Raw genomic sequence first — 27,433 nt, forward strand, 5'->3', positions numbered from 1 at the left:
CTCTGGATTTGCAGCCTCCAATCCAATGCATCAGGATCTTGACTCTACATGAGAGCTGTGTTCTGCTCTATTCAAGTACTTCTTGGCCACCTCATATGCACAACACCGAAAAGAAGAATCAAAATAAGCATCTCACATTCAGAGGCAGCACACAATGCTGCTCGAGTGAAGTGGGAGGGAATCAGGATGGCAGAGTAAAAGGATGTGGATCTCACTTCCACCCGCAAATGCATCAAAAATACATCTACAGGGGCTTCCCTGGTGGCGCAGTGGTTGGGAGTCCGCTTGCCGATGCAGGGGACGCGGGTTCGTGCCCGGTCCGGGAGGATCCCACATGCCGCGGGGCGGATAGGCCCGTGAGCCGTGGCCGCTGAGCCTGGGCGTCCGGAGCCTGTGCTCCGCAACGGGAGAGGCCACAACAGTGAGAGGCCCGCGTACCGCAAAAAAACACACAAAAAACATCTACAAACAGAGTGAAATGGGGCGCTTCACATCGTGGAGATGGAGGCATGCTGCTAGAGGCAACCTTCCGCGTAGGCACCTACGTATTCTACAGAAGGTTTGAACAGGTGCGTAGTGTGATGAAATCAGACTTTTTTCTTTAAATTCATTTTATTTATTTTTGGCAGCTTTGGGTCTTCGTTGCTGCGTGCGGGCTTTCTCTAGTTTCGGCGAGCGGGGGCTACTCTTCGTTGTGCTGTGTGGGCTTCTCACTGCAGTGGCTTCTCTTGTTGCGGAGCACGGGCTCCAGGCGTGTGAGCTTTAGTAGTTGTGGCACGCAGGCTCAGTAGTTGTGGCACACGGGCTTAGTTGCTCCGAGGCATGTGGGATCTTCCCGGACCAGGGCTCGAACTCGTGTCCCCTGCATTGGCAGGCGGATCCTTAACCACTGCACCCCCAGGGAAGCCCGAAATCAGACTTTTAAAAACACTGACCTGACAGCAGAGTAGGCAGAAGAGGGGAGAGGCAGAAAGATGGCTGAGGCAGTGGATGCACCAGTCCGATTTCACTTGTCGAAGCCAGACAACACAGAAGGTAGGGTTTCTAGGATGGTTGTGAGACTCAGGTGTGAGGCCTGACACACAGCCAACAGCAAATGAACATCAGTTCCCCTTTCCTCTAATCAGGGCACGTGTAGTGGCAGTGTATGTAAAGTACAGATGGAAGAGATCTTACTGGGGAAAGAGCAACAAATTTGGCAAATACTTGGATATAAAAAATGTAAAAGAGGAAAAGAACCCAAGGGAACGCTGGGATTTCGAATTTTAAAAGTCAGATCTTTAAGTAAGGGGTGCAGGCCGGAAGAGTAGTAGTTTTGAGAGACAGAGGAGTTGACTTTTGGACCATGAATTTGGACTTGAATCATTACAGGGACAATATGGATTCAAGAATCCCTGACATAGAGGTGAAATCAGAAGTGGGTTTACCTCGGAGCTCAAGTTTTCGTGCCTCTAACTTTCCCCAGACACTTCCAAAAGGGCATAGCTGCTGTTGTGTTGGTATATAAGTTTTTATTGTTTTTCTTTTAAAAGCTCCCTCATGAGTTACACAAGCTTCAGGCCCCACAAAATCTGGGCGCCTTCAGGTTGAAGTCAGAAGGCAGTACCCATGGGATAATGGGAAATAAAGAGTTGGAAGAACCTGGTTACCGTCCTCAAAGGACAAGAAGGGTCAGCAGAGGAGGCAGAAGAGGCAGAGAGAAGGCCTGTAGGCCAGGATGCTGCAGGACATCAAAGGACTGAGGGGCTGAGGACGGGTCACTGGACTTGACCCTTCAAAAAAGTGACTGATTTTAGAATGCACACTCAGTACATTGTAGGGAAGCCCAGGTTGGAGGGGGGCTTGACAAGCAGGAAGTGTGCAGTGGCTCGACTCCTCATCTGGCAAGACTGACATAAAAGAAAAGGAGAGGATGCCGTTAGCCCCTCACTTTGATATTCTGTAATTTAACTTTTGCCTGTGCAGTCAGTATTCCTTTGGGGTTAATATTAAGTCCCCGAGCATGGGGCTTTCTCTTTTATTACACTTCCCACTCCTTGAGATTTTCTGTGGTCTTAGTCGGATCTCCTTCTCTTGACGGTTAGCGTCAGCCCGGTCCATGGCTAAAAAACGGGCTGTTGGTGGGCAGAATTTTGCTTTTTGCTTGTTTGTTTGTTTTCAGTTTTTACCCTAATAGCTCCTCTTTTTCTATTCCTGTGGAGGTTGAGAATTCTGTCCTGTGAGTTCAGGGGCTGTGGACCAGCGTGGAGAGGCGGAAGTCATCAGGCTCCAGAGGCTGGATAAGCCCTGGTCTGTTAACTGGGAGCACAGAGCCAAAGGCAGCAATGACTTCATCCCCGCAGAGGGCGCCTCCCCACCCCTGCAGCTGATTTCAGATCAGTCGGTTCTCCGGGGATAGGTTTTCTTTGATTACTCGGTTCTCACTGCCTGACATCATAAGTCACTTTGAAAAAAGATGCGATAAAACCATTCCCTGGTTTCCTCCTGTGAGGAGCCTTTCCCAGACAGCATCTGTTCATGTGATCAGTCCTGGAGTGGACTTTTTCTTTGATATATAACTGAAAGGTTTCTGTTACCATCATCATTGAGGAGATTAAAAAAAAAAGAAAAAGAAAGAAAGAAAGAAGGAAAGAAAGAAAGAAAAGAAAAGTAACAAACTTGCAGGATGGCAGGTCCCAGGGAGAAGCTGACCTTTGGGAAGCTCCGGCCCGGCTGGGACTCGGCCACGCGGGCTGGGACAGTTCACCCAGATGCTGCCTCCTGCTCCAAGGAAAAACGAGTGTGTTGGGCAGAGGGTGGCCTGTGTGCGCGCGGGGTTTGAGCTGAGCGTGAATGAGTGTGCGTGTGCGCACATGTGTGTGCGCGCGCGTGTGCGCAGGAGAGGGTGTCGGGGAGGCTGCTGCAGAGGCTCCTTTGTGGAGCCACTTGCCAGTTCAGAGCCAGCTTGCCGCCTCCCCTGGCTGGTTCCACGAGGACACCTAGCTCTTCTTCACAGTCCGTACATCTCTGTCCCCCGCCGCCGCCCCTACTGTCCTCGGTGGCCGCCCCGCTCCAGCCTTCAGGTGCTGGCAGCTGCCTGCCGGGTGGCGGCTCCCAGGCCTCCGAGGCCCCGCGCAGGTGAAGGTGAGCGCCGCAGCGCCGATGTTGGCGCTCAAGGGTGGGAGGGAGGAAGGGCTGAGCTGGAAAGGGCGTGCTGCCCTTTGCAGCTGGCGCTGGGAGCAGCCTGGTCTGCAGCATTGTTACCTGAGGCAGCGGCCGCGCCCCGCCCCGCGCCGCCCTGCCCCCTCGCGGCCCCGAGCAGCCCTGACTGCAGTGACCCAGGAGGAGGCGACGGCGCTGGGAGACCGCGGGCGGCGGGGAGAGAGGAGCGCGCGCTGGGAGCGCCGGCCGCGGGTGAGTGAGTCGCACGGCCCAGGCAGAGCGATCGCTGCTCAGGGGCACCCGGGGACCGAGCCTCCTCGGCTCCGGAGGGCCGGGGGCGGGGATCCGTCAGGACCGAGGCACTGAATCTCGGCTGCCTTCAAGCCTCACCGGGAAGGCTGGGGAGGTTTGAGCTCCCCCGACTTTGACGGCTGCACTCCCTGGGCCGCAGAGGACAGCCATCCGTCCTTTGAGGGGAAGACGCGCGCGTCTGGACCAGCTAGGTCCCGGGCCGCCTCCGGGTTAAACTTGGGCCGGCTGATTTAGCTTTAGCTGCCAGGACTTTTGGCTAAACTGAGCTCCCACTTGATCCCCGCCCGTCCAAGAGCGAGCAACTGGGGGCGCCCGCGCCGGGTCCCTGCCCAGCAGGGAAGCCACGACTTGCCCCTCCTGACTGTGGTGCGGGGCTGGCCACGACCGCGTCCGGGTGATACGGACCGAGGACAAGGCGGTACTCGCTCTGGCACGTTCGCTCTGCCCGTGCGAAGTTCAGCTTAGAAGTTGAGCCCTGCGCTTGTGGAAGTTTAGGGAGGAAGTGGGTGGGCTGGCGGGTCACCTCCAGCCTCTTTAGTGCCCCAGCTCGGGGACACCGGGCTCTCGGTTTAATCCTCCGACCAAACACCAGGAGTCTCCCCTCTGTGTTTTTCTCGCCGGCTCTTCCCCGCTCCTTTTGGCTGCTCCGCACTGCGGCCGTGAGGCTCTCTCCCCCCTGCGCTCGGGACCCGGACCCCAGACGTGGGGAGGTGTCGCCGCGGAGGTTCGAGGAGGGGGCGGAGCCCGCAAACTGGGAGATCCCCCTTTCGCTTCAAGCACACTGACACCTTCCCTAGTGAGCCCCCCACTCCGCTCGGAGGAGCCAGGTTCGGCGGCCCCCGTGAAGGGGGCGGGGCGTCGGGGATCCGCGGGGGAGGCGGGGGCCCTCGAGGCGAGGGGCGGGGCCGGCGATCCCTGCGGGGCTCCGGGAGGGGCGAGCTAGTGCGGCTGCCGCTCCACTAAGCTTCTGCCTGAGGACGCGCGCGCGCTCGGTGCCCGCGGGAGGTAGAGGGTTCCGCCGTGCCCCGGCGTCCGCCCAGTGGACCCGCGTGTCCTCGCGCGGCGGGCGGCGGCCCCTCCGCGGCGCGCGCCTCGGCCCCGCCGCAGAGCCTACGCGGCGCGTGTGGGCGTCTGTCTGGGCCGCGCACCGGCGCCCGCTCTTTCACTCCTTCCGCAGCCGCCCAGATAAGGACGCGCTGGGGCTGGCGGCCCGCGGACTCCCCGGGGACTCGGACGGACGCGGCGCCCTCCGAGCCTTTCGTGCGGCCGAGCCTGTGGCGCTTTGGTGAGTGGCTGGGGCGGGACGCGGGCCGAGGGTTGGGGGCGGAAGGACGCGGTGGACCACCCGCCACTTCAGAGACCTAGGGCGTCCAGACTCTGCGAAAGAAATCGGGCCCCCGGTGTCCCCCACGCCGAGTTTCTTCAGGACCCAGGAGTCCTTTTTCAAACAGCTGTTTGCACAGAAACTGCGCCTGCTGTTCGGCCGTCTGTGACCCCCCTCTCGTCTCCTGACCCACAGTTGTCTTCCTGGAATGAGTCGCGAGCGCTTCCTTTCCTCTCTAGAGCATCCTTTGGCACCCGTTTGCTTTGTTTGGGGACATTGAGAGAAGCTGAAAATGCACATTCAGAAACAGGCGTTTTTTCCTCTGCTCCCAGGGTGTTGCGCTGGGGGGCATCTGTGGATTGTTTATGTTGTGCGGCGGCAGATTAAACGCGCGGACTGGAAACATCTTGGGTCCTTCCACTGCTGGCGAGAGTGCCAAGGTGAAGAGCTGGATGTTGCCAGCTCTGGTTTGACTGTGGGGTTGACGTGCTGTGTTCAATAATCCAGAAAGATTTTGAAAGATAGGTGGTTGGGGAGGAGCCTGTTCCCAGTGAGTTGGTGGAGAGCAAAAACTCCATATTTAAAAATGGCCTGTCCCTTCCCCACCCTCTCTTCTCCCCCCAATAAAATAGGGCCGTGTGTTCCTCTGCCTCTCCTCCACACCCGGCTTGCTCTGCCCCCGTTTGTCATCAGAAGGGTGTGGGCCAGCCTTTCCTGATCCCACCTCATCTGTGACACATGTCAGGAATCAAGGGGAAAAGGTTTTTCTGGTGTGGCGTTTACTTCTGATTATTGCTGACCGGCTGAGCAACCGTTTTTCAGGAGAGCTCTGAGCCCTAAACGGGCTTTCAGAAACGTGTTTTCCTCCTAAATACACTGTGAAATTAAGCATACTTACTCTTTTCTTCCCTCCCACCCACTCCCTTGAAGAGAATAGAGCTTCAACGATGTTTCTGACACCACGAGCAAAGTAATCCTGGCTATTTAGGCAAGAGAGTTTAGGAGGGGCCCCAGGGCTTCTTTGACGACCCTTATTCTTCTCATTCTAAGACTTTTTGCTTGCTGATCAGCTAAAAGCTAGGTACATGGCCACAACATCCCCTTATTAAAAATCCACACAGTTGGGAGATGCTCAGCTGAGCTAGTAGCCTCCCCAGGAGGGGCCTTCACGGGGACTTACCCCAGTGGGTCATGATTAGCACCCAGGGGGCTCAAAGAGAAGTTCTCATCTTCAGAGACTTACTGTGACAGCTGTACAGTTTACTCAGGGCTGGTCATTTGTCAACCTTAGCAGCCATCCCCCCTGCTGCTGCTGAGGTCCCCAACCTGTAGGTGAGATGTTAAATACAAGCCTGTCTCTGTTTGCCCTGGGGAGATTGATGGGACACTTGACATTTTCCAGATACAGCCTAAGGCTAATTCCATTGTCCTTGCCGGCGGCTGCCCGCTGTGTGAAACAGCCGTCTTTGGGGCTGCTGCATCACCTATGTTCTCCTAGCATATTGGGAGAGTATGCGTTTGCATCTTTACTGCGGACAGTACCATAGTAAATCGAATATTCTTTGTGTATCCTCTGTTTTAATATCTCGTGAGACTGTGGAAAGGGTTAGAATGTGTGTCTGCACTCTCTTTTTCCTGCCATCTCTTTGACATTGGAAATCCTGGCCCAAGGGGGAAACCCTATCAAAGCCCTATTGAGGCTTGTAGTAAAAGCATTAGCATCTTAGCTAATCATTGCTGGAGAGCTCATTCATTAGAAGCTGTTGGGGGCCTAGGATCCTTGTATGTTACCCTGGGAAAAAATTAGCCAGACAACATACCAGGAACAATGTTGTAAATTTTCTTTTGTTCCTTTAACTTTCTAAAATAACATTCTTTCTTAAGACGTGACAGTGGTTAGAATCCTGCTGATGCATAGCTAACGTGTGTCACTTTTCACTTTGACAAGCTTTAATCTGGTACTTCCTCTGCAAAACAGACTATACTCAAAAGGACTCACATGCTTTGGGGCTTTGGTATTAGAAGATGGTGTTGCACGACCTCCGAGGGCATAGTCTCTTTCACTCTTTCTTAGTATCTCTACATTTGCTCTGTGAGGTTTAATGGCACAGCTGTGCATATACTAATGCAGCACTGAATGAGTTATTGCTCTCTAGGTTGGAGACTTTTTTAGCTTATCACCGTTCTTAACAGAGACAGTCTATAAACAAGTCAGCATATCTGGAACTGGAGGTGAATTGGAGGATTAGCAATTCTTCAATACATGAGATATTTCATGTACAGAAGTATTTTAAAATATGTAAGGATAAACTGCCAAGATTACCTGTACAGTCTTGAGAAAAGAAGAGTTCAGATCTAACTATAAACTGTAATTGACAGTGAGTCATGTGCTTTAGGGATGCCAACTATGAAAGCAGCCTAGTTGTGCCCCTAATGATAATTATGAAAACTCCTTTTAAAAGCTAGTTGCATCTCAAGTGAGCTGTAAGTTGACTTGGAGAAATATTTTCAGTTTTACTTTCTAAAACATTATCCCATGATAACACTGCACAGCACTGCGAATGTACTTAATGCCACTGATGTACACTTAAAAGCGGTTAAAATGCTAAAAAAAAAAATTATCCAGTAAATAGTTGGAAATGCTATTTTCTACCCATACGTAATTTCCAGAACTTAAATATTTAAATGTTTCATAAAAACATGTGTTCTTGTAATGTAGAGATAACAATATACTACCACTGAGTATTGAAAAGGGACCGAGCTCACAAACCTAGTAACTTAGAAAGCAGAGAATGGAAATATTAAAGGTATGATTCTAGTAGCCAAGGGTAACCTAGCGTTTTACCTATAAACCCAATACATATTTTAAAGCAAATGTAGTGCCTGTGAAAATAAAGAGAAATCGTATGTACCTGTGACACCAGTTGTTAATAATGGCTAACTATGTACCATCCTGGTAAGGGTGTACACATATGAGCTCATTTATTCTCATACAAACCAATGGAATGGTATATGCTTATAGGATAGAGGAGGATGCTGAAACATAGGTTAGATAAACTACCTCACCCCAGGTTGCACACCTAAAGAAGTAGCAGAACTGGGATCTGAGGAAAAGCAGTCTGTTCTTGGAGTCTCCCCTCTTACTCCCAAGGCAGTCCTGCCTTTTGTGTATGATTCTGTGTAAAAGATTTAATAATATTTGAATTAGTGATATCAGACCATTTACTCCTGTAGAATTCTGCATTGTGTGTTGAAGATGTGTAACTATGAGCTTTGAACAATAATGCTGTAGAAGGCTAATTCCTTTCAGAAGTCCAGTCTAAGAAGCCCCTCCACATGACCCGTTATGACCTAGATGAAACAGCCCCCTTTTCACACACCCGAATAGTTGGGGTGCTCATTCCACAAGCCTACACGGGGCCCCGTGTTCTACATCTCCACTTACCTGTCCTCACATCTGAAGACCTGTAGTTATTTTGACCCCTGTTTTCACTTCAGGTCCACAACAAATGAACAAAAACGAATATTTAAAGGTCAATAAAAACACAAGCCACCAAGATAAGTCAGTGACCGAGTGGATAAGGGGTAGCCGTGTGGCAGGAGTGATTCGGGCAGCATCCCCTTGTGTGTGTGTGTCTCCTCTGCTGGTAGCGTCACAGAAGAAGCAGAAGAGGCACTGAGAAGTTCTGGTGGTTTCCAGAGAGTTAAGCTCCAGAGAGCTTAACCAGAACCCAAAACGATCGCATCAGAAGTGACGGTGGAGGTCAGTGCCAACCTCCTGATTTGACAAGTGAGAAACTCCAAATCTAGTGAGGCCAAATGGCTTTTCTAAAATTGTAAGCAGGAAAGCTTGACTTAGAGCCGGAACCTTTTATCTTCGTGTCCGGCGTTCTTTTCTCTATTTGCGAGGGAGCAGCATCACCAAGTGTAGGGAGAAGACGATGGCACTGACTCCAGGGGAAGGAGTTTGGCAATTATTTTATCATCCCCGAATGCCCTGCCTATTATGTGCAAGGTGGAGGATGCCCTTTGACCCACTAATGGGTAGGGGACATGTCCGTACTGGAAAAAGACAGAGTCACTAGGGCTGCAGCCATTTGGGTAATTTCCCCAGGGGTTGGGGATCCACTGCCCAAAGAAAACGAGCCAGTTAATGAACAAGTAGCTTGTTCAGAAAGTGAGCAGCACTTGCTGAACCTATTGCGGGTTCTTGGTAAATATGTGCTTTATTGATGAATGGAAGGTTTCCAGGTTGGATTTATTGCCGCTGCTTTGGCAGCATTTCCAGGTAGTAAAATTTGGTCCCCATTTAGAAAAGTATTAGTCCCTTTTAGTTCTCTTTTGGATGTGTGGCCCCTCATTGATTTTAATATCCAACTACTCTGGGAGGACTGGCACTGGCCTCGGAAGGGAGTCGCTAGTATAGCAATGTTTTCCTGCACTGGTTTTAAAGTTGTTTTATCTTTGCAGGTTTGGAAGATGACACACAACGCAGTTGCCTTTGCTCTGGCGGCAGACTAGCGGGCGGAAAAGTATGACACAAATTTGATGTCGGTGTCTGCTTGTCTGCTTCCCCAAGGTCAAGAAATTATCTCCTTAGAAGGCAACAGTACTATGCACGTTATGAATTGTGTCTCCTTGGTCAGTGATAAAGGAAATGGGAATATTGCCACGACAGCTGGATTCATGATTGGGCAAACGCCGCCACCACCACCTCCTCCTCTACCCCCTCCACCTCCACCATGCCCATACTCAGGGAAAGGGTTTCCTCCCCCTCCCCCTCCCCCTCCACTGCCTGGGGGGCCTCCGGTCCCCCCTCCCCCCCCAGGACTACCCCCAACCTCTCACCTGAACGGCTACAGCCACCTCGGTAAGAAAAAGCGGATAAGGAGCTTTTTTTGGAAAACCATTCCAGAGGAGCAAGTTCGTGGCAAAACCAACATCTGGACCTTGGCAGCCAGGGAGCAGTGTCACTACCAGATTGATACAAAGAGCGTCGAGGAGCTGTTTGGGCAGCAAGAAAATACCACCAAGTCTTCCCCTTCTGGGCGAGGAGGGCCTTTAAATTCGTCCTTCAGGGAGGGCAGAGAAGAGGTAAGAATGGTCCACGGAGGGATGGTTCTCCCCACACTGCACTGTTTTGTGTTTGGGGACGTGTGTACATTTCAAAACCTGCTAGAATCACTGAGAAATAAGATAATGCAAGTGAACGTGCTTTGGAAATGATGAGCTTGAGCTGAGTAGCAAAAAAGTGTGAGAGGCATGCGAGCCATATCCTGGCAGACATCCCAGAGGATGGTGACCTCATGCGGGGAACATGCTATCTGGAGGCCTCGCTCCTGGCCTCCCGGCAGCACCTTGCCTCCAGCACATCTGCCTGGTTTCCGCTGGTGGAGCAATTCTGCTGAAGGCCAGTATTATGAGTCGCCATTGAAACAAAAACCTGAGCTCCTGAACTCAGTTACCTGAGATTAACTGGAGGTTTCTGAGACAAAGTGCCTTTTATTTAATAACATCATTAAATAGTGTACATCCTTAGACTTTTATCTTTATTTTTCCCTCCAGCTTTCGTTCCACAAGTGTTGTGAGGTGGCCTTCGTTCTTCGGATCTCTGAATTAAGTGTTGGCCATTGTGTAACAGATTCCAGAGAGCCAAAGCATAAAGCTATTTTCAGATAGACTTTCTGCAAAGCACATTTCCAGTGAACAGGAACTGTGTTACTTTGAGGAAAATATAAAGCTAGCAAGTTAGGACTTCCCTAGAGGTCCAGTGGTTAAGACTTCGCCTTCCAACGCAGGGGGTGCGGGTTCGATCCCTGGTCGGGGAGCTAAGATCCCACGTGCCTTGTGGCCAAAAAGCCAAAACAAAAAAAGAACAGAAGCAATATTGTAACAAACTCAATAAAGACTTTAAAAATGGTCCACATCGAAAAAATCTTTAAAAAAAATAAAATAAAGCTAGCAAGTTATAAGAAGGTAAGTGAAAGCCTGGCTTCAGAGCTACAGGTCACCGAACATCATAGAAACTGAGTAAAAAATTACATTTCTAAGTACTCTCTGGTTAGAAACATGAAAGTAAATTAAGAAACCTCTATTTGCTAGAAGAAATAATTAGGAAACCGGGGTTAAAAGAAAAGAAAGCTGTCCCCCCCACCACAAAAAAAAGGGGGTGGCAACAGAAATGCATCATTTTTTAATCTGTTGTAAAGGAGCAGAGAAAATAGGTCAAAGATAGAGCTGACTAGATAAGAGCGTGGGCAGGCAGGGCTCTGGAATGAAGTAGCAGCTCTCTGCATTATTGAATTCTTGAGCTGACAGTATTGACCTCTTTTCTCTGTCTGGCTCAGGAATTCACTTGGGGGCCCTTGAAGCTGGCGGGATGGTCCCCCGTTGAAATAGCCAAGAGTCTATTTATTATAAAATGTGGAGAATCCTAGGACTAGAATTAGGCGTAAGCTGTGAGATGATTTGTGAGGAAGTCTTCAGGACATCCTCAGTGCCCTCCTGTGCCGAACCTGGCCTTCCCTGCTCTTTCCTTTATGCAAAGGCCTTTGATTTCTCAGTGCATCCTTTCAGTATCAGAAGGAGCAAGAAGTCATTTCCTTAGTACACTGGCCTCTGCCCCAGCTTCCAGCAGAGGCTCCTTGCTGGGCAGTAGGTCATGCTCACCAGTGTTTCCTAGCTCTACTTACTGGCCTTGAAGCATTTTAAAGGAAAGAGTGGATGGGTGCGTGGAGACGGAGCTCATGTCTCAGGAAAGCCCCTGTCACACACAGAAGGGGGTCTGGCTTGATCACGCTCCTGGGGAGGCAGCTGACCAGGTTAGAATGGGCAGTGTCCTTTATAAACTGGGGACGTTTATTTGGCCGGTGATAGTTCAGGGGGCTGTGTGGAACTTGCTGCTTTATGTTAGTGACTTCAAGAGGGGTTAAGACCCACTGATGGAAGGAAGTGGCAGGGTGTGTGGCATCTTTTCCCACCTATGGCAGAAGCAGAGAAGTCCATTTCTTAGGCCAGATCTAAAATTCAGGTAAAAAGAATCTTTCTTTTTGCCTCTCTCCACCCTAGGTACATTTCTTTACTCTTTTTGTTTGTTTTTCTTTAACTTTAAAAAAAGAAAAAACCTGAAACTGAACAATTATTTTTTAAACGGTGGGAAAATATATGTAACATAACATTCACCCTCTTAACAATTTGTAAGCGTACAGTTCAGTGGCACAGAAACATCCACGTTGTTGGAAGGCTGCCATCACTATCCATCCACAGAATCCTCTGCATCTCGCAAACTGAAACGCTGTTCCCCATTCCCCCCCTCCCCCCAGCCCCTGGGAGCCACCCTTCTACTTTCTGTCTCTATGAACCTGAGTACTCTAGGTACCTCACACAGTATCTGTCTTTTTTTTTTTCTTTAAAGGAACCATTTAAGAGTTTCAGAAGAGTTGTTTTTTTTTTTTGGCCACGTGGCATGTGGAATCTTAGCTCCCTAACCAGGGATCGAACCCACACCCCCTGCATTGGAAGAGCGGAGTCTTAACCACTAGACCATCAGGGAAGTCCCAGTATTTGTCTTCTTGTGACTGGACTGTTTTACTCAGCATAATGTCCTAAAGGTTCATGCATGTTGTAGCATGTACCAGAATTTTAAGGCTGAATAATATTCCATTGTATGTATATACCACATCTTGTTTATCCAGTCATTTGTTGATGGACACTTGGGTTGCTTCCACCTTTTGGCTTTTGTGAATAATGCTGCTATGAATGGTGGGTGTGCAGATATCTTTAACACATGTAGGTTCTAATCTGCGAGATAGCAGTCTAGAAAGAAAAATTAAACTGCCATGACTGTGTATCATAAGATAATCTAACTCTTCAACTTCTCAGTACTCAGGTAGGATAAGTAGTGTAGGTGGATGGATTTAAGGGAAGATTAGATAATATTGTCACATCACAGAGGGTTACCCAGAATTAGTTTCCATTTTTCATGCTATCTCCAACATGGCTTGAAGTATTATATATACTTTTTTTTTTTTTGGTAAAAGACTATAGTACATGCTGTTTTCTTCCCTCATTAGATTTTCTTTAAAGAAGTTACAGTGCAGCAGAATGATAGTCTAACATGGACCAGTAATAAATCTTCCAATTCACTCTGTACAAAGTAGAGTCCAGGGTTGAAACTGTGTGGACTGGAGAATACATACACATAGCGTGTTTGGCCGAGGGACCCATCCTGAGCCTGGAAACGTGGCCTTCCCATCTGCTGCCACACAGCTCATAATTCTGAAGCCTCAGACATGCCACGGATCAGATTATGTTCCCTTGAAATGTAATAACCTCCTACAGAAATGGCCTGCCATTATGAGGTTGGCTCCGGCTTTAAAGGACCCGTAAAGCACTACAAATAAGTTCCGTTATGCTACGAAGGAAGAAGTTACTGGGAGACAGGGAAGAGCTGGGTTTGGGAATGGCTGAATTTAGGTAGAACAACATCTGAAATAGTAAGTTAGAACATGTAGTAAAGGGGGAAGTGGTTTTGTCTCTTTGCTAGACAAAAATTAACTTGAAGAAGCTACAGATGTTACAATAATAAACTTTAGTAATTAGAAATAACAAAGGGTATTACTGGGGATAATAATAAAGAGGTTCAACTCAAATTCCACCTTCTTTTCCGAGTTTGGTGATCTCACATTTGAGAAGCCCCCATCCATCTGTTAGCACTGCTCTTCAGCCCCTCAGAACTGGTTACTTGGGGCTACCCTTGTCTCCCTACAGAATCTGAAATGCTCTCAAGGCAAGGACAGCCCTAGCCATTTGGTATCCTCCAAAGAAAGTAAACTGAACTGACAGAACTGAACCAAGGGAGCAAAGAGGCTATCTTATAAGGTATCAGTATGATAAGTCAAAATAGGGGTTCACAGAGAAAACACAATAATATGAATAGGGTCTAAGGACGTAATGTGAAACCTGGTGACTATAGTTGATAACACTGTATTCTGTAATTGAAATTTGCTAAAAGAGTAGAACTTAATTGTTCTCACCAATAAATAAGTAAATATGTGAGGTGATGGAGGGAATGTATACAAGTATATAGTGTAAACATATATCAAATCACCGTGATGTGCACCTTGAATATCTTACAGTTTTATTTGTCAATTATACCTCCATAAAACTGAAATTTAAAAATGAAAAAGAAAATGCAAACATTGAAACACTTGAGGTCATTCACTATGGTATCTGTGGTAATATTACAATTAGTGTTAGTTAATTATCCCACATAAGAAATAATAAAAATTGCTTATTAGAAAAAGAGAGGACAGGAAAGAGAGAGGAAGGAAGGAAGATTGGTTTTTCTAAGTTTGTGAAAAGTAATGTTATTCTCCCACACAGTAATTCAGGTATCAGTCATTCTTTGTCAACTTTTGTTACGGTCCCAGAATGTTCTAGAATTCTGAGACATGCTCAGTTGAGAACTATAGAAGTAGGTAGAGTATTTGAAAGGGAAAAAAAAGCTTCAACTGGACTATCATTTTTTTCCTCAGAGCTGGGGGAGGGACATTACCCAAGGAAAGCCAACCAAAAATTTAAAAAGAATGAAAAACCATCAGAACCCAAAAGCTAAGTCTATATTAGTGGATACAGGAAGATTTTTTAAATATTGCTTTTCAGATCTGACAGAGGATTGAAATAACTACTATTTAGTGTTACTTAAGTAGGTAAGGAAGCCTCCTTTGACAAACTGAAGCTAAAGTGATTTAAGAATTTCTTCTTCCACCTTAAGGACATGACACTAAATGAAATAAACCAGTCACCAAAGGACAAATACTGTATGATTTCACTTATATGAAGTACCCAGAGTAGTCCGATTTACCGAGACAGAAAGTAGAATGGTGGCTGCCAGGGGGTGGGGAGGGGAGGTGGGGAGTTAGTGTTTAATGGGGACAGCGTTTCAGTTTTGCAAGATGAAGGGTTCTGGAGGCGGATGGTGGTGATGATTCCACAACAGTGTGAATGTACCTATTGCCACTGAACTGTACACTTAAAAACTGTTAAGATGGTAACTGTTATGTGTATTTTACCACAACTAAAAAAGAAAAGTTCCTTCTTCCTTTAACGAATATGGGAGGCAGATTTTGTGGTGGATGGATGAGAGTGCAAGAATTGCAGAAGAAGAAAAGGAGGAGAGCTTATATGGAGGTTTGAACAGGTGGGGCTGGGGGTATAGCCATTCACGTGCTTCCCTGAGCACGCAGCACTGCTGTTTCAGTGCCTCAGAGGGATCTGAACAGCCCCAACCTCTCACCTGAACGGCTGGCAGCCTGTGGGGAGACTGTTACGAGAGCGGGTGGGACGTCTTTGCCGTGGATGAGCTGAGCACATCTCCTGACGTCTTTGCTCCCCTGTTCACCAGGGATGGCGTAACTCTTGGGTGGGCCTTTAATGGGACAGGCCACGAGCTCTGTACGTGCTGAGTACACCTGCCTCAGCAGGCCTGCGGTGTCCAGAAGAGTAGGTACGGATGAATTGAACTGGTGGGGAGGGAGGGGCCAGGTCAGTTCACCCCTGTTCCCAGGGTTGTTTGTCTCCACCTATGCAGTCCGCGAGGAGTGCGCTCCTGGGAGTGACTCAAAAGCACCTCTAGCTGCACACGCTTGGGCGTCTGAACTGCCGGCCAGCCTTTGGGAAGTAAGATAAGCTAATTTACACATGTAGTGATAACCCTCTTTAAAGGACTGTGTAATAACACCGCTTTAGAGGGCTGAGTGTGATGCCCTCTGAGAGGAGACGGCCCGTGCACTGGGCAGAGCTGAGGATGCCCGGAGAGAAGGGCACTGTCCCTGCCCTTATCAACTGTCTCATTTTCCTGTGGTTTGGAGGAGGCGCTGGGCTTTGTTTTCCCCCTTACGCTGCTCAGCGATGGCCAGCCCAGGTTTTCCCTTAGGAGTATTGCTGGATTCCCTTAAATTAGTGACCAGTTTCCTCGCTGGTGACACAGCTGCTGCCCCAGGCGTGGCCCCCTGTGCTCCCCGCGGCCTGAGCTCCGCTCCCTGCCTGAGCTCCACTCCCGGCGGCCGTCTCAGCTGGTGAGAACGTGAGTCCTGGCCTTCGTCCCACAGATACAACTCTGGGGTCACCAGGGGCCTTGGCCAGGCCCCGTGGATGGCTCTCTGCAGGTCTGCCCCCATTCCCAGAGAAGCATCCCAATGTGTATACTGGGCTGGTGGGGAACCTTCCCTACTTCTCTGTTCTCCTATATCTGCAGCAATATTGAAAGTCACAGGAACTAGAGTGAACAGGAACCAGAGAGACCCTGGGGCATTTCAGTTCAGTATTGCTTTGGGGAAGGTATAAAATGACATCTCTGAGGCTCAGTTTCCTTATCTGTCAAATAGGAACAATAATAGTAATTTCTCCACCACTTTTCCAGCAATAATAGCTATGGATCTAGGCTGAGGATAGAGTCCCAGAGGGTTGAGGGGTGAAGAGGATGAGGGTGGGGCTTGGGTGTGGAGGCGGAGAGGGTGCTGCTGTCAATGGTTAAATGTAGCAGGAGGTGGTAATTTAATGAAAAAATATAAAAAGTTTTTCCCCCATTCTGGATAGAAGTGAGTGCAGGGCTTCCCTGGTGGCGCAGTGGTTGAGAGTCCGCCTGCCGATGCAGGGGACACGGGTTCGTGCCCCGGTCCGGGAAGATCCCACGTGCCACGAAGCGGCTGGGCCTGTGAGCCGTGGCCGCTGAGCCTGCGCGTCCGGAGCCTGTGCTCCGCAATGGGAGAGGCCACAACAGTGAGGGGCCCGCGTATCGCAAAAAAAAAAAAAAGGAGTGAGTGCAGAGAAAGCTCTTCGGATATATGTATATATATAGCCAGGTCAATGCACATGCTCCTAGTTTGTAATTTGTGAATTATAATAAGCACATAGTTTCTGTCTTAAATTTAGATTCCTCTCTTTGGTAAAAGCTTTCCTCTTAAAGGATGTTAAGTTTGACAGGTTTTATTCTCACCCTTTCTTTCCCCTCTCCTCTCCCCTCCCTTTACACTGAACTTGAACTGTAATCCGTGGGTAGGATTCCAACAAGGAGCCTGTCCTTTTAGCTTGGGAGTTTAGTTTATGGCTGGCAGGTGATTGTGTTAACATGAAATAAACCCCTAGGACAGTAAATAATGTGATTGTTTAAGATTAGTCTTCAAAAGAAGGCAACCACACTCTTGTAAAACTTTAACCTTCTAGCCAGGAAGTCCCATTAACTTTGGTTAACAGACTTGTTGCCTCTTATAAACTTAGAAGCAGGCCCGGCGATCAGGAATTTAATCTGAAACCTGATTCTTTTTTGTTCATAGTGTATCACATACTTTTGGAAAGAAAGAGCCTTATAACAAATTCCTATTTCGCTCATCTCCCTTTTCCAAAAAACAAATGGGGAAAATTGCGGACTTTTAAGGTTATCTTTCTTCCATGTATCCTGGATATTTACTTCCAAAGAAATGGCTTCTGTATTTAACAATACCCACCCCCTGAAAAAAGATTCTGTCTAAATTTTAGTCTGATAAAACCCTTCCAAATTATTACAGTAGTTCTCCCTTATCTGCGGGGGATACGTTCCAGGACCCCCAGAGGATGCCTGAAACCGTGGATAGTACCAAACCCTATATACACAGATGGTCCCATGATGGTTCAACTTAAGATTTTTCTCCTTTATGATGGTGTGAGAGCAATAGGCATACAGTAGAAGCCGTTCTTGGAATTTTGAGTTTTGATCTTTCCCCACTAGCCATTTGCGGTACAGCCCCTCTTGTGATGCTGGGGCAATGGTGGTGCAGCAGCTCCCATCAGCCATGCGATCACAAGGGCAAACAATCGATACACTGACAGACATTCTGTTTTCCACTTTCAGTACAGTATCCCATTAATTACATGAGATGTTCCACACTTCATTATAAAATAGGCTTTGTGTTAGATGATTTTGCCTAACTGTAGGCTAATGTAAAGGTTCTGAACACGTTTAAAGTAGGCTGGGCTAAGCTGTGATGTTCGGTAGATTAGGTGTATTAAATGCATTTTTCAGTATTTTCAATTTATGGTGGGTTTATCTGGACATAAGTCGAGGAAGATCTGTACTGTGTTTTTTCTACACATATGCAACTATGATAAAGTTTAATTTATCAGTTAGGCACCATAAGAGATTAACAACAATAAGGAATAACAAAATAGACCAACAATAATGTCAGCGAACAAAAATGGATCAGCTGATCTAAGAAAGACAGAACATTTTATTTGAGCCAAATTGAGGATTATAACCCGGGAGAGCCTCTCAGAAAGCTCTGAGAACTGTTCTGCCCATTAGAGGTCAAAGCACAGTTGTATAAATTTTTGAGACAGAGGACTGTGCATTAAATGACGTATTATTGACAGTTTACACAGTCCAGATCTACCCGTACAAAGCGAATAGTGGGTCATAGGTCATGGTGGCCCCTTACAAGATTAAGAAGGAAGGTTATCTCCTAAGGAGTTATCTTGTTGATGCCAGGAGAATGTTGCTCTTTATGGTTGAGCAGGTATTTCTGCTGATGGAGAGGTTTGGTCGATGCATAAGGCAGATACGCAATGCCTGTAGAGGGGAAAGAGGAGGCCAAAGGGCAGAGAAAAATTTTTATGTTTACATTTTCCTTGATTTGCCTTAGAATGCGAATTTTTATTTCATCAATAACAACGTACTATAATAAAAGTTACGTGAATGTGGTCTCTCTCTCAAAATATCTTGTACAAATTTAATGCCTTGTCCATTGTAACGAAGCACTCATCTCGCACTGTGGCTCTAACTTCTGCAGTTCAAGGTGCAACAGCAAAACTAGCAAGAATTTCTTTTTCCTTCTTCACAATTTCATGGATGGAAGATTAGTTCTTACCGTAGATCTTAGCAACCTTGGCATACAAGTTTTTTTCTTTCCTTATTGAGAACTTTCACCTTTTCCCTTAAAGGAAGCTCTCTACAGCCTCTTTTTGGCATATCTAAGTTGCCATCATCACTACTCCTGCACTTTGGGGTCATTACTGCGTAAAATAAGGGTCACTTGAGAACAAGCACTGTGGTACCGTGACAATAACCCCATAACCAAGGTGGCTACTAAGTGACTAACGGGCAGGATACGCTGGACAAAGGGATGATTCACGTCGCGAGACGTGAGATTTCAGATTTCATTACTCTGCTCAGAACAGCACACAGTTTAAAACTTACGAATTGTTTATTTCTGGAATTTTGCATTTAATATTTTCAGATTTCTGTTGACCTAGGGTGACTGAAACTGTGGGTAAGGGGAGACTACTGTAATTCTGAACAGCTTAAATCTATTGCAGCCAAAATCTGGGTTTGGATGGTCCATTAGAATGGCCACCATATTTTATTAAATCAAAGATGATCCATATATTATAAGACATATCCTGATTCCAGAGATATTCATATGCCAAAAAACAAAAACAACGCATCTTAGACTTGGTAAAATACAGCACAAAAGTTTTTCTTTTTAAATTCTGAGTAAATAAAGTGTAGGACGCTTTCTTACCTCCTCCTAAAAGGGCTGCTGGACATACATATTCTTTCCCAATGAAAATAAAATTTTCCTTTAGAAAAATATTAAGAATTTTATTATGTTTCTGAAAATAACAGTGTTGGTCCTTTTACATCCCTGATTCAGGGTTGGGACTCACTCTGCAATAGCTTCAGAGTTCAAATTTCATATGATTCTTGCTATGCTAAGACATCTATTTCCAAATTAGGGCTTTTAAATGTGGGCTCTACTATTCTAAGAGGAAATTGCAAAATTTAGAAAATGTTAATATAATTTATTTTAAATTATACAATATTAAAATAGATCTATATGGGAATTCCCTGTGGGCCAGTGGTTAAGACTCAGCGTTTTCACTGATGTAGGCCCAGATTCGATCCCTGGTCAGGGAACTAAGATCCTGCAAGCCACATGGTGCTGCCAAAAAAAACCCCAAAAGATATAATGTAATTATTATTTTTTTAATTAATTAATTAATTTTTTGCTGTGTTGGGTCGTCGTCTCTGGACGAGGGCTTTCTCTAGTGGCGGCAAGCTGGGGCCACTCTTCATCGCGGTGCACGGGCCCCTCACTATCGCGGCCTCTCTTGTGGCGGAGCACAGGCTCCAGACGCGCAGGCTCAGTAGTTGTGGCTCACGGGCCTAGTTGCTCCGCGGCACGTGGAATCTTCCCAGGCCAGGGCTCGAACCCGTGTCTCCTGCATTAACAGGCAGATTCTCAACCACTGCGCCACCAGGGAAGCCCAGATATATGTAATTATTACCATTAAGGAAATACATATTGCAGAAAGTAAATTTGGTGAGATAATAGTATTTTGATATTCATAAAACTATATTAGGTGCATCAGTTAATCACCAGATTTACATATTGGGAATTACTCTCTTATACATTGAAATTGGTGTTGTAGTTTGATAGGTTTTAATTCTCTTCTTTCCTCCAACTCTTCTTATTCATACTTTAATGATCTTACGTGTCTTTGTTTTTTTCCAGATTACTATCCTGGATGCAAAACGGAGCATGAACATTGGGATATTTCTAAAGCAGTTTAAGAAGTAAGATGTTTGCACACATTTGAAACTTTAGTCACATCCCTGCTCGTCAGCATCAGAGTCTGTGGGTGTGAGCCAAAACGCAGATTCTAACGAGGGAAAGCCATCCCTCATACTTTCAAATTGTTTTTAGACACGTGGCTTGAGGAGGCCCCAAGTGTGTGTCGCTTTCCGCTGTTTTCCTCCATAAAAACATAATCAGGTGGCTTGGAGTCCAGGCAGAATTACCTTGGGGCATCTGTCCATGCCTGACATGTCAGGGAATTTATAAATTCACCTGAGGTGTGGCTCCATGAGTGGAGGATGGATGGGTGAGTCAAACACTGTTAAATTCATGTGTCCTCAAGTGGAAAGGAGAGGGCTCTGGCTCCAGGAGTCCCACAGAACTGCTCTTCTTCTCCCAGAGAAGACTCCCAGTGGTTGTTGCTACCTTCGCCCTCTCTGGGATGCCCGAGGATGGTTTTCTGGGGAAAGGGGCCTCTGGTGTATCAGGATCCCTGCTTTCCCTGGCAGTGGGGCTCTTAGGATCGCTGACACAAAACCACCCATCAGACTGGGAAGGAGGTGGAATGGAAGGGAGGGTGGAGGGGGTTTGTTTTCATGTCCCCTGGCTTGTGTTTCTTTGGCACTGCAGCCAATGTGAAAGGGAATCTGATCATTGTCTTTTCAAGGTCTCCTCTGTCCATTGTGGAAGATATTCATCAAGGAAAGAGTGAGCATTATGGATCAGAGACATTACGTGAATTTCTTAAGCTTTTGCCAGAGTCAGAGGAGGTAAGGAATTTGGGGTGTGAGTTTTAAATGTTAGGAGTGATAATAAAAGCTTAATATTTTTAGGAATGTCAGAACTCACATGGGAAGGGCACTCTCCTACCCAGAGCCGGAGTTTTCTCACCTAACAATTAAAAGTTACCCAGTAGAAAGAGGATGGGTTAGCAAGTTGGAGAACCTAGGCTTAAATTGGCACTGGTCCCGTAATTGAGAAAGTTGGGCAAGTTTTCATAAGTCCTGTGAATTTTAGTTTCCTCACCTGTAAAATGAGGATAATGATGCTTACCTCACTGGACTGTTGATGATTAAGCCCTAGTTATGCATCTAACATGGTACGTGGCACATGGGAGCTCAGTAAATGTTAGTTCCCTTTTCTGTCATCTAAGGATGATCTTTGCCTAGGGTGTACCTGGGGTTGTTTCATAATACATATACTTTTTTTTAAAAAAAAAAGAAAAAAAAAACACTTTTGAATAAAGATGCTCTAAAAACTGGAGAGATAGGTAAATTGTTAATAAATGCTGTCTATATAATGGATTAAAAGGTGGGGATTGCTATGATAGCAATATAGTACCACAATATAAATAAAGTATTGATTTTTTTTGGAGTGAATTAACTGAATTTATGAATGATTAGGGGCTTGATAGGATAAAAAAGAAAAACAGTTTTGTAAAACCTTCCAAAATTGTGATATTGTCTATTTCTGAAGAAGTGACCCTTTAAAAGTTTCAGTAAGAAGTTACACGAATACATTTGCTTGTACACATTTAAATAATACAGAGCCTTATACAGTAGAAAGTGTAAGTTATCCTTTTACACATATTGCTGGCTCCTCCCTCCCCGATCTCTCTCCACTTCCTAGACATAATTTATGGAACATGACTTTAGTGCCATTAATAACAACAAGAGAAATGTATTTGTGCTTTTTCTTTTCCATCAGTGATAAACTCACAGTGCCAAACCGAGGGTCTTCGGGGGTAACTGGCTATTTATGTATTCTGAGCTGCTCTCTCCACCTCGGGTTTTCTGTTCGCAAATCAATTATAATTTACCAAAGCCAAGATTAATTAATGGCATTTGTTAATGTTAGTAAAGCGTCTTAAAGAGTTGAGGGAAATGTACATTAGATCAAAATTTACCCTGGATCCTGTAGACTGAACACTCCTTAATCTTTTATGTGAAGAATGGGCATTCCAAAATGTATTTTGTAAATTGAAGTGTAGTTGATTTACAGTATTGTGTTGGTTTCGGGTGTACTCAAGACCTTTTATTAGGATGGATAGTGTTTAATGAATTGAGTTTTCAAAAAGATTTAGTTGCTCTGGAAATCTTCTCCCCGCTTGGGCATTTTTCATGCTTCCTCCTTAGGACTGCTCTGATACCTAGTCCTAACGGAGCTCTAAATTTCCAACTAAGTGGGAGTTAGGCATGAGGGAGGCTGCCAGCTTCATACCATGAAGAGGCAGAAGGTTAAATGCGGTTTCCTTAATACCTGCCTTCCTAATTTAACAATCAGAGGCGATTAAAAACTTAAATTAAAAAAATTTAAAAATGCAAAGCCTGTGGAAGACGAAGCGATCTTTCAAAGAAGCAGCTTAGCTGTCGAACCTCACATGTTTTAAAGAACCCTGTTTCTTGCGTTGTCTGTGGGATATAATTCAGAGGAAAGAGGCTGTTAAGAGAGTGATGACTAAAACCCACCCCAGCGCTGCCCTGAGACTCCGAGGCACTCTCTCACCCCCAGATGATTAGCTGAGCCCGGAGACCAGACGCCCGGGGTCCTGCACTGCCTTCCCAGCCGCTGGGCTAGGCCCTCCCCCTCCCCCTGCAGGGTCACGGGAGCGACCGGGGTCTGAGTATCTGACTAGCTGTCACACTGCTGCTTGTTTACATTACCGGCTCAGCACACCCTCGGCTCCCCTGGGAGCTTCCTTCAGCAGGTGCGCCCTGACAGTCCTCAGGGCTGCTTGGCGCCCTCCCCAGACCCGCGGAGGGAGCCACCTCCTGACCGCTGCCACTGCAGGGACAGACTGGCAGTGCTGGGCGGCCCAGCCCCACTCGGACGCAGGACCTACTCTGCAGTCCTGGGTAGAGGGCAGAGGATGGAGAAGAGGCCAAGGAGGAGGCACGGCCAACTGAGAGAGGGTTAGGAATGTGGCAGAAAAATGCTAATAAACGCATCGCTGTGCGTCACTGTGCGTTGCTAGGTCTGTGGGGTAACGTCTTGTGCTCATTCTTAGCACGAGGATGGGCGACACGTTGATCGAGTGCCCCATGTTCCAGGCCCCGGACGGGGCCAGAGGCAATCGAGTGCTCAGCCCAGTGCCTGGCACACAGAAGGTCAATAAATCACACCCATGGGGTGTGTGTGTATGTGTGCGTGTGCGTGTGTGCGCGTGTGTGTGTGCGTGTTTCATTTAATCCTCACAGTGACATTGTAAGCTATTCGTCATTTAACAGATGAGAAAACTGGGGCCCACACAGGTTAGATAGAGCTTGTCTAGTGCCACGTGACTAATGGGCTGTCGAGGGCGGTGGGTTTGACCTGGTTTGTCTGATCCCAGAGCAGTTCCTTGGGCCGCACTCCACCACCGCCCTCTGAGGAAGGAAGGGCAAAGGTTTCCCAAACCCCACCTCACTTCAGGCCGGCCTTGCGTCACCTCCGCTCTCACGAAGTACTGGTGTGAGTGTCACTCATAATATGTCAACTTGTCAGCACACTGAACTGATGAACGGAAACGGCCCAGCTGCCAGGCTAACCCCAGGTTAATTTGTTTTCAGACGTTCTCTGCCCTTCACTGCAAAACTTTTATCTGGCACGTTTTTTGTCTTGCCTCAAATTCATGATTAAAACTCGCAGAGGGAGAAGGTAGACTCGGAAATAAAAGCATGCTCCCTGTCTGGGCCCTGAGAGGCGGCTTGAGAAGGAGCCCTTCTCTCTGTTGGCGCTGGTACCCTACCGCCACAGTCAGCATCAGGGATGCAGGGCTGGAGGTGGAACTGCTGTCTGTGGCAGCAAGTTGAGTCGCCTCCCCTGATATTTTTATCCCCTCATTCTTACCTTGTTCGTTTACTCTCTGTTCCTGGGAGGATGAAGCCCCAGTGTCTTCTGTTGGGTGGGTCTGCTGGTCGGAAACCCTGCTGTTTCAAGGCCATGTGAGTGGAATGAGAGGGGATGAAGGAGGCCTGCCCTTCGGAATGCGTGAGTCTCAAGGAGCGCGCTGTTTGCTGTTAGGGCAGAAACCAGGCACAGCCAAGAAAATGATGCCTAACCACGTTTGCTAAATGCTTTTTGACGATGATGAGAATGCAGAATAATTCTAGGGTCTGTCCACCCTCTTTTTTACCTTCCTCTCTGTGAAGGCACAGTAATCCCTCTTAATGAACATAAATCTCATTTTGAAATGGAATTAAGAACTGTATACGTGGCATTTCAATCAAATACTATCTTTAGTATCAGCATTCTCTTGAACTCCATAAGCATTTTTCACTCATTATGTAAGTGGAGGCGATGAATCATTGTTCATTTACAGTTCAGCACATGTTTAATAGAAAATATCTACCAAGTGTACTTAGCATGACCTGTTCTTGTGCTTCAGACAGGAAACCGTGCTGTGATTCTCAGAAGTTTTGCCCGTGCTACATATGTGGTCTTACATAAAGGCACAGCCCCGCTTTGCCCCTGCCCATATATGGTGAATCATTAGACTGTAGCTCAGGAGGGACCAGAATTCATCCTGTGGCTTTCCCAGTTCAGAAACTAGGCACTAGTTTGGGTTTAGCTAATGCAGAAGTTCCATCTGCCCTTAAATTTATTAAGGTTGAAAATGGAAAATTCAATTTGGGGCACTAAAGGTAGGGGAAATAATGCAATTCTATAAATGGCTATTTTCTGCCCACTGTGGGGAAAAATGTAGTCTTAAGGTCCAGACTTAATACCAGGGTGTCTGGGGTGTGCATCTGCACTGTTACATTTTGATGCAGATATTTCAGTTTGCGCATCTTTGCAAATACCCCTCCTCTGTGTTTTTGAACTGTTATTTCCTTTTTTTTTTTTTTTTTTGCGGTACACAGGCCTCTCACTGCTGTGGCCTCTCCTGTTGCGGAGCACAGGCTCCGGACGCGCAGGCTCAGCGGCCATGGCTCACGGGCCCAGCCGCTCCGTGGCACGTGGGATCCTCCCAGACCGGGGCACGAACCCGTGTCCCCTGCATCGGCAGGCAGACTCTCAACCACTGCGCCACTAGGGAAGCCCTATTTCCTATTTTTCAAGAGGTTTAAAAATTAGGTTATTTTTATGGGCACCTAACATAATCCAGGGGGTGGAAGAGAGAAAGCTTTATAAAACATAGCAAAGTGGTAAGTGCTTACTGGGAACAGTTAGCTTCAAAGACAGGCTATCAGCTTTACTCTAGAAGTCTTTTTTTTAAATTGAAGTGTAGTGTGTGTGTATTTATTTATTTATATTCAGATTCTTTTCTTTTATAGCTTACTACAAACTCTAGCAGTCTTAAGGTGCTCCTGACCACAAAGTGCTGTTGTTGGAAGACTCTCCATTACAGTAGACAGAGTTGTGTTTTTTGGGTTGGTCCTGTATTCTCTGAGGAGAAGGCATACCTTGCTCTCTGATGCAGTTTGAGAACTTTCTCTTTGCCTGCATCCCTACTTGCTTAGCTGTTTGGCTATATTCCTACGTTGGAACTCTTTTTGTTTTTTTCTTTACTACAGTTGAAGGAATATTTGTGTGTTTAATAACTTTTAGTATAACTTTTTACAGGAGTAGTACATGCTTACTGTGGACATTTTAGGAAATAAAAATGAGCAGCAGATGAAAATGATAATGACTGTGGTGATTGCCTCACCTAGCGTAGACGTCTGGTTTGTCTTGTTCCTGTGTTTGTAGTGTGTGCGTGGAGGGTTGGGGCATAGTAGACACTTCTTTTCTTAATTTACAGAAGTGGGATCCACTGTACACACTCTTTATGTTACCCGATTTTTTTTCACAGGGGGAAATCTTGGCACTGATCTTTCAATTGTTTAAGCCGTTTTCCTCTTTATCTTCCTGCTGGAGAGCCAGTGTGTACTCACCTCAACATCCAGTGATCCCTTCCTATAAAGCTACTAGATGTGAAGGAGGACTTGACCTCAGAAAGAAGATCTGTGTTAGACACCCTCCCCCAGTCTAAGTATCTTATATGCAAAATACTCAAAATAATAAGATTTTTTTCCTTTATGACTCAAAGGCTCTGCTATAGTGACTATCCAGTTTCTTCTTTCTTCTTCCAAACAGTGGTCTCCCTTCCAGATTATAACTTACAGAACGTTTTCATCCTTGGAACTGATCCTTTCCCTTTAGTAACCTCTCTGAGGATTCCGGTGGCTCCAGCTTTCTGGTTCATGTGGGATTGTTTATGCCCACATAAGTGACACAGCTGTCCTCTCCCTAATTTGCTCGTTTGCTCTTTTAAACAACAAAGTAGTAAGCGGTGATGATTCCCTTTTCTTAGGCTGACATTTTTATTAATTTGAATTTAGCACTGATATCCTTATTTTCCTAAAGGAATTCTAAGATGAAATTTAAAGTGATGTTCCATTTTAATCATTTGTCCTTTTTTTCTTGACCCCCTTTTCCATCTGTCTTTTAGATAAAGAAACTAAAGGCATTTAGTGGAGACGTGGCCAAGCTGTCCCTAGCAGACTCCTTTCTGCACTGCTTAATTCAGGTGCCAAAGTAAGGATCACCATCACTGTTCTTTGCAGAGTAAGGTTTTAAAATCAACAACGTCAAATTCTACACTGTAGCTGTACCTTTTGTCTTTCAGCTGTTCACTGCGGATTGAAGCCATGGTGCTAAAGAAAGAATTTTTGCCCTCTTGTTCTTCTCTATACACAGATATAACCATTCTAAGAACCGCTACAAAAGGTGAGTAAATACATGATGCTTTGTGTAATTTGATTTGATTAATTTTGGTAGCAGTTTATTTTTTAAAAACTGTTCAATTGAAAAATTAGATATGGAAAGTTCCATTTCTGATACGCTCTAGAAAGGGAAATGAGATGTTACCAGGGATGGTATTTAAAGTTTATTTCCATTTACTTTTCTGCCTCCCCCGGTTAATTAATTAACTGACCAATCAATCAATTAATTAGCATATTCTCCTCCTGTAAAAGAAGGTTGCTTTCATCCCAAGCTTAGGCGTAAACCTTGTTGGTTGCAGCTTGCTTTTGTTCCTCTCCTAGATTAGCTTCCTGTGTATGTGTGTGGTGTGTGTGTGGTA

At 46.3% G+C, this 27,433-nt stretch overlaps 2 protein-coding genes across 6 annotated transcripts in view; one reads left to right on the top strand and one right to left on the bottom strand.

Moving 5' to 3' along the window:
- Window positions 1–639: 639 nt before the first annotated feature.
- Window positions 640–3,603, bottom strand: LOC113626065 (translation initiation factor IF-2-like; the record flags this gene model as incomplete). The annotated part of the gene is made up of 3 exons (XM_027117121.1): window positions 3,532–3,603; window positions 2,758–3,462; window positions 640–687 (listed from the first exon to the last, which is right to left on the bottom strand). Coding segments are annotated over exons 1-3 (825 nt in total), but the record flags the coding sequence as incomplete, so codon positions are not given.
- FHDC1 (FH2 domain containing 1) overlaps window positions 3,303–27,433 on the top strand; it is a 39,904-nt gene continuing 15,773 nt past the window's right edge. Inside the window, exons 1-7 of one of the 5 annotated variants that reach the window (XM_027117217.1) lie at window positions 3,565–4,738; window positions 8,276–8,567; window positions 9,248–9,871; window positions 20,326–20,387; window positions 21,056–21,158; window positions 26,801–26,886; window positions 26,978–27,078. In XM_027117217.1, the coding sequence (XP_026973018.1) occupies window positions 9,326–9,871; window positions 20,326–20,387; window positions 21,056–21,158; window positions 26,801–26,886; window positions 26,978–27,078 (898 nt within the window). In that variant the 5' untranslated portion in view covers window positions 3,565–4,738; window positions 8,276–8,567; window positions 9,248–9,325. Of the gene's footprint in view, window positions 3,394–3,564; window positions 4,739–8,275; window positions 8,568–9,247; window positions 9,872–14,807; window positions 15,458–20,325; window positions 20,388–21,055; window positions 21,159–26,800; window positions 26,887–26,977; window positions 27,079–27,433 lie in introns of those variants that run through there. The other 4 variants (XM_027117216.1, XM_027117219.1, XM_027117215.1 and 1 more) reach the window with 4 other exon arrangements.

This window comes from Aethalodelphis obliquidens, unplaced genomic scaffold, assembly GCF_003676395.1.
Source record: "Aethalodelphis obliquidens isolate GAN/ISIS:26980383/991018 unplaced genomic scaffold, ASM367639v1 scaffold17, whole genome shotgun sequence".
NCBI lineage: Eukaryota > Metazoa > Chordata > Mammalia > Artiodactyla > Delphinidae > Aethalodelphis > Aethalodelphis obliquidens.